The sequence below is a fragment of the Berghia stephanieae genome, chromosome 10 (assembly GCF_034508935.2).
Source record: "Berghia stephanieae isolate SIO BIC M18660-M18661 chromosome 10, UCSD_Bste_1.3, whole genome shotgun sequence".
Classification (NCBI taxonomy): Eukaryota; Metazoa; Mollusca; class Gastropoda; order Nudibranchia; family Aeolidiidae; genus Berghia; species Berghia stephanieae.
In genome coordinates, this window is record NC_088369.1 from 4,412,446 (window position 1) to 4,419,945 (window position 7,500).

At 38.5% G+C, this 7,500-nt stretch overlaps 1 protein-coding gene across 1 annotated transcript in view; it reads right to left on the reverse strand.

The window, feature by feature from the left end:
• LOC144956104 (uncharacterized) overlaps positions 1-7,500 on the reverse strand; it is a 63,391-nt gene that overhangs the window by 2,030 nt on the left and 53,861 nt on the right. Inside the window, exons 6-9 of the mRNA XM_078886452.1 lie at positions 5,671-5,795; positions 4,310-4,480; positions 2,368-2,601; positions 1-392 (exon numbers count right to left, since the gene is read on the reverse strand). The exon at positions 1-392 is cut by the window's left edge and continues 2,030 nt beyond it. Coding sequence (XP_078742578.1) covers positions 1-392; positions 2,368-2,601; positions 4,310-4,480; positions 5,671-5,795 — 922 coding nt within the window. The remainder of the gene's footprint in view (positions 393-2,367; positions 2,602-4,309; positions 4,481-5,670; positions 5,796-7,500) is intronic.

Below are 7,500 nucleotides of genomic sequence, written 5' to 3' on the forward strand. Positions count from 1 at the left end.
AGACATGCGCACCAATGAGGTTTTATATCTGCATCGGCGCACGAACGTCGTAAAGATATTTCCCGAAATAAGCTTACTCCCCTCTTGTGATATTGGACTCGTCCAGACCGAGATACGTTTAAAATGTCGTGGAAGGTCTCATGTATATCAAAAGGGGTGGTTAGTCTGTTGACGTTAGTTTTAAAGTTTTTGAATTGGGTTGGGTATGATTTCTGAAAGTCTGCTGGGAACCTGAAGGCAAAGTAAGGCATCCGTTCTTCGACCTTTCCTTGGGCTGTAGCCCGAATGTCCTCGAATCGAGCCCCGTGATCGGACATGAGAACTAGTATCGTTTTGTCCAGATGACCTTTGGAGTGCAGGTCTTTTAGGAACTGGCTGAAATCCTCGTCTATCTGATGAAGTGAAATAAAAAAAAATTAAAAATTGAGCTTTATATAGCGCAATATCGACTAAATGTGCTCAAAGCGCTTTACAAGGGGACCCTGGTCAACAGCAACATTTAACATGTGGGACGGACATGACGGCTGTTAGGCGATATTACAATTTTTTGGACAAAGACAACACTGTTAACGGCCAGGTACTCATTTTACACATGAGTACGGTGAGAGAATGTGAGTAAAGAGCCTATTCCAAGGACCCAACTATGCGCCGAGCGCGAGGCTCGATCCCAGGACCTTCCGATCCGAAAGCGAGTGTCATACCACTAGACCACATTGCCGCACAAAAAATGGGAAAGAAAAAGTAAAAGACAATGCGTATTAAGTTCTGTCACAAATTTATCGATAATGGTGTCTCGGCATGGCAGTCTTGTGCTATGGGAACCACCTGAGAGAACCAGAAGCAGAGGCAGGCAGGATAAAACTTACATTGACTGTCTGCTAGATGACACAGGAATGGACAACACCCGGGAGCTGCGTACGCTTATGGAGGACAGGACAGAATGGCGAAGACTTGTGGCTCATGTTGGGCGCCCCAACGGGTAAGTAAGTAAGTATGGCAGTATAATTAGAGCGATCTATATCAAAGTTTTCGTCGAACTTAGTCATCGATCAACACTTGGATATTTTTTGATGAATCTAAACATTTTGCGTTCTTTATGAAAGCTGTAACTATATTGAGAGTTTTATATAGCGCAATTATATCCACTCGAAGTCTCAAAGCGCTTTACAAGGGGTCCCAAGCCAACTGCAACATGCAACATGTGGGACGAGACATGACGCCTGTTAGGCGATATTATATTTTCCGGACCTAACAACGCTGTTAACGGCCAGATTATCATTTCACACTTGAGTACGGTGGGAGAATGTGAGTAAAGAGCCTTTTCCAAGGACTCAACTATGCGCCGAGTGAGGCTCGAACCCAGGACCTTCTGATCTGAAAGCGAGTGTCATACCACAAGACTACATAGCCACACAATATAACCATGGGTTAGGCTCAACAAATTGACCCATTGTGATAATGTTGGATATTTGGAAAACTGTGAACACTGTTTTTTTAATGTATTTTTAGTCATTTTGAGCAGATTATGCAATGTGGCCAATGACTTGAGCATATAGAACAAAAAATAGAGATAGTCCCGACGTGCACTTAATCGCAGGTCTGATAACCCAATTAATTATGGGCTCGTTGTTGTAATGGAAATCTCTAAAAAATGACACAAAATATTTTCCATTACAACAATGTTAAACTAGGCCTATAAGTTGGTTCGGAAGTCATACCTTTATATATGTACACGTCGGATAGTCCCCATTGGTATTACTATTTAATAATTAAAAAGCCTGAGATTGTGTGCAAGGAATAATCTATAAAGAAAAGTGAAAATAATCTACGGTGCGGTTAAAAGCCAACAGCAAGACTTGATAAATATGTAGGATTGAGTTATTCTATTTATAGATTCCTTAATATATGTTCCTTTTCTATCTGACATATTTAAGCTCTGTAGGCCTACATTAGTAAATATTATCTTATCTATCTATAGTACAATTCATATGTTTATCTATATCTGTCTATCTATCTATCTATCTATCTATCTATCTATCTATCTATCTATCTATCTATCTATCTATCTATCTATCTATCTATCTATCTATCGATCTATCTATCTATCTATCTATATCTATCTATCTATCTATCTATCTATCTCTCTCTCTCTCTTTATATATATATATATATATATATATATATATATATATATATATATATATATATATATATATGTTAACTATCTTCTTGTCTATCTATCTATCTATCTATTTACAAATTTACCATTATACACTTCAATAAGAATTCATCTACTCATCCATAAATAAATCTATCCATCCATTAATCTCTACATCAGTATTCTATAAGCTATTTTAACAATCTTACTTTTTTAAGCTGATTGTTGTCATTATGGCTGTACTCCGAGTGAAATCCGAACATGAATTTTGGTTTGTCTCCATACATCTTGTACAAGTCTCGAAACCAGCCGAGGAAGACTTTATGTCTCGGAACGGAGCCAAGACAGAAGGGCTTGTGGTGGGAGTACATGGGCTCTGCCAGCATGAAGTATGTCCTCATGCTGTGGTCTGTGGGTTGTCGCGTGAAGCCTTTTAAGCGATACTGGGGAGATATAGTGGTTATGTTGTTTTAGTTGATGTTATTGTTAATGATGATGATGATGATGATGATGATGATGATGATGATGAGGAGGAGGAGGATGATGGTGATGATGACGATGATGATGATGATGATGATGATGATGATGATGATGGTGATGATGGTAATGATGATGACGTGATGATGATGTGATGATGATGATGATGATGATGATGATGATGATCATGATGATGATGATGATGATGATGATGATGAGAGGAGGAGGATGATGTGATGATGAGATGATGATGTAATGATGAGATGATGATGATGATGTGAGATGATGATGACTGTATGATGATGATGATGTATGGTAATGATGATGACGTTGATGATGATGATGTTGATGATGATGATGATGATGATGATGATGATGATGATGAACGGTTTGTGGTGGGAGTACATGGGCTCTGTCAGCATGAAGTATGTCCTCATGCTGTGGTATGTCGGTTGTCGGGTGAAGCCTTTTAAGCGATACTGGGGAGACAAGGGTATACAGCTGGTGTATGTTGTTTTGTTGTTATTGTTAATGATGATGATGATGATGATGATGATGATGATGATGATGATGATGATGATGATGATGAAGATGATGATGATGAGATGATGATGATGGAGTGAAGAGGATGAGTGATGATGATGATGATGAGATGATGATGTGAGATGATGATGATGAGATGATGATGATGATGATGATGATGATGATGGATGATGATGATGGATGATGAGTGATGATGATGATGAGATGAGATGATGATAAGATGATGAGATGATATGATGATGAGATGATAGATTGATGATGATGATGATGATGATGATGATGATGATGATGAATGATGAGATGTGAGATGATGATGTGAATGTATGTAGCATGAATGATGATGTATATGTGATGAGATGATGATGATGATGAAGATATAGATATGGAGAGCAATGAGTTGATGAAGGATGATGTGTGAGATGATGATGATGATGATGAAGATGATGATGATGATGATGATGATGATGATGATGATGATGAACGTTTTGTGATGGGAGTACATGTTTCTGCGAGCATGAAGTATAAAAATAAGTCAGAGCATGTCGCAAGTAATTCCTTTATCAGTGTGACAAAACATTGTGATGATTACTCACTAACTGTGAGACTTGCCTATCTCTTAGTTTAGCAGGTATTAAGGGTAGCTATGGAATTAAGGATTGTTTACCTGGCATTTATGTTGACAGGAAATAAACGGTCAAGGGGACGGAACGGGCTATACGGCAGGAAATATTCTGATTGGTCGATTCTTTATACCAAACACTATAACGATCAATGGGAGCGATCTATATTTTGTTTTCGTCCAACCATGTCATCAATCACATGATATGTTGCTGTCCAACGATTGGATATTTCTTCAGAGATGTGAACACGCTGCTTTGTTTATGAAAGTTGTAAACATACCCATGTGTCAAGCTGAACAAAATGACCAATCGTGATGTTAGATATTTCAAAAACTGTGAACACTTTTCACTTTGTGGGTCACTTTGAATACATATTCAACTGTGACCAATGACCTCGAGCACATGGAAATGTAATATAGATCATGCCCATTACTTGGCTTTGAATCAAAGACTGAGAATCGTGATGTTCCAAGCACACCAGTGACGATGCTTCAGCGGTTTTGATCCTTACCTGAAACGTTCCGATATAAGACATGTCCTCAGCCCAGGCCGTGATGTATCCCCGTTTCTTGAAGTCCTGCCATACCCAGGGGTAGTCATCTACGGTTACGGAACCGGGATCACCACGGCGTGAGGACGGCAGGTCGTGTTCAGCATTGCCTGTCAGAATGGGCAGCAAAGCCTGGTAGAGAAATGAATCATTAATAATGAAATTTAAATTGAATATTGTCAAAATTGTGACCCTGCGTCTCAAAGCGGTATTATGTCGGGTCGACCCCGGTGTTGAAATTTGAATTTAATTTATAGTCACAATTATGAAACTTGAGATTAAATTATATTCGGTATAGAGGAGTATAAATGTCATTTGTTACATGTGAAAAAACTCAAAGTCCGTATTTGCTCCCATTTCAATTTTAAATTCAGTTTTTGGAATCCGATTAATCCCGACATAATACCGTTTTGAGACGGCGGGTCACAATTTGTTGTTAAACAATAGCAGTTAATGCTAGAGTTTAATTAAACAATATATGTATGAATACATGTATCTATTTACATTCAGAGACACACATACAAACAATCACACACACACATACACACACGCATGCCCAAACACATAATTACGATTTAATGGTGCTTCTATTTAGTTATTTACTGTAATAGTAGTTGTCCATAGTAGCAGCAGTAGTCTTCGTCGTAGTAGAGGTAGCAGCAATTTTAGAAGTAATAGCGCAGTAGCAGCAGTAGTAGCAGTGGTTGTAGTAGTAGTAGTAGTAGTAGTAGTAGTAGTAGTAGTAGTAGTAGTAGTAGTAGTAGTAGTAGTAGTTAGTAGTAGTGTAGTAGTAGTAGTAGTAGTAGTAGTAGTAGTAGTAGTAGTAGTAGTAGTAGGAGGAGGGGAGGAGAGGAGAGGAGGAGGAGGAGGAGAGGAGGAGGAGGAGGAGAGGAAAAGGAAGAGAGGAGGAAGACAGGAGAAGGAGGAGGAGGAGAGGAGAGGAGGAGGAGGAGGAGGAGGAGGAGGAGGAGGAGAAGAAGAAGAAGAAGAAGAAGGAAGAAGAAGAAGAAGAAGAAGAAGAAGAAGAAGAAGAAGAAGAAGAAGAAGAAGAAGAAGAAGAAGAAGAAGAAAGAAGAAGAAGAAAGAAGAAGAAGAAGAAGAAGAAGAAGAAGAAGAAGAAGAAGAAAAGAGAAGAAGAAGAAGAAGAAGAAGAAGAAGAAGAAGAAGAAAGAAGAAGAAGAGAAGAAGAAGAAGAAGAAGAAGAAGAAGAAGAAGAAGAAGAAGAAGAAGAAGAAGAAGAAGAAGAAGAAGAAGAACAAGAACAAGCACAAGAACAAGAACAAGAACAAGAACCGGACTAGGAGCAAGAGATTCATGTTTACCTGTACCGTCCCGTCCCCTACTATATTGTATCCATTGAGCTCGATACCACCAAGCTCTCGAACAAAGAAGTCCCAAGTCTTTGGAAGATTCCTCAGCCAAGACATTCGAGATACGGAGTCAAAACCTGTATGTTGTGGTATGGGGAGATGCCATGAAAAGAAAACAAAATATTGTTACACAACTAGAAATAGAAAACCCTATATTATTGTAGTTTGAGATTTATAATTATTTAACCCTCTCCTTACCAACCACAGTAATAATCGTCACATTGTTTACGATACAACCAACATTTTTTAAAATTCAAATTTCTTTTGTATATCATAAAATTTAATGAAAATGAACAGTGTGTTGTAAAGTAGATATGTTTTGCCAAAGAAATTATGTATCGCAAGAACTTACTGCTATTGTGTTTGAGTGATAAAAAAATCTATTTTTGTGTTGGTTGGGTGTGAAGTTTTGGGGAAAATCCTGAAAATGGCTGGTAAGGAGAGATTTAGAGAATAATATAATATTATGTGGTCCAACGCCTGAACAGGGAAGAGTGGCTCAATGGTTTGGCCTTTCCTTCGTACCTGAAAGGTCGACTACCCGCCGTGCTAGGTGGAATTGAGCACGTCACATCGCTCTAGATAATTTTTGAGGCGCTGCATTGCAGGCAGCTGTCGCCTGGGTTATTCCAGTCTTCTATTGGAATCGAGGGCGTACACCAACTTCACTTCCAGCAACATTGGATCAAGATCAAATATATTTAGAACCAACAACCGAAGAACTAATTTCAACAACACAAGAAAACCCCCAATTGCCCCAGCAGCACCTTAACACACATGATGAGGACATTCAAAAGCTAAGAACGCTTGCACTGGAAAGAGATTTATGGAAATAAATTACTAATTGGATACTAAGAACAGACTGACACACTTGAAGAAACACACACATAGTTCAAGGCAAGCGTCCAAAGACTCAGGGCGGCCATATTCATTCATTCATTCATTGGAATAGATCTTAAGATAAGTTTCTTTTCCCTTTGGGGATGAATAATTGGAATATATTTTATTCATTTAGTTTTTTCTTCTTATTTTGCTGAATTGTAATATTAGAGCGAGAGGCGGGGGGGGGGGGGGAGATAGATAGATAGATAGAGAGAGAGAGAGAGAGAGAGAGAGAGAGAGAGAGAGAGAGAGACAGACAGAGAGAGAGAGACAGACAGAGAGAGAGACAGATAGTTAAAGAGAGAGAGAGAGAGAGAGAGATCGATCTAAGCAACCTTGCATCAACCCTCTCCTTACCACCCATAGGAAAATCGTCACTTTCGTTACGATACAACCAACAATTTTATCATTCTGATTTCTGATTTTCAATTAATTTTAGTTATGTTATAACTATATTAAAAAACTAGACATTGTGCTGTAGACCCCATTTTGCTGAACAATATTATGTATAGAATGTATTTGCTTTTCTATTTGAGTAAGAAAAATCTCTTGGTGGGGTTCCTGACCTCCCATAGTGGGCAGAGAGGTACTTAAGGTGTCTTCTATCCCCCTATATCTGTTTACTGGCGCTGATGCTCTTGGAATCTACACCTGATCCCTATTTGTTCCCAGTTCCCTTATGTCTTAATTTTTCTTGGGTGCTTTCATTGTAATTCTAGAACTTTTTACTTTCCCATGTTCTTCCTTTTTACTGGCGCTGATATAAGTAACCTAAATGTGTTGAAAGCGCCGTCAAACCCTTCAAAACAACAAACAAACAACAAGAAAAATATATTTTTTGTGTTTGGTGGAATTGAAGTTTTGGGGAAAGCTCTAAAAATACTGGTATGGAGAGAGTTA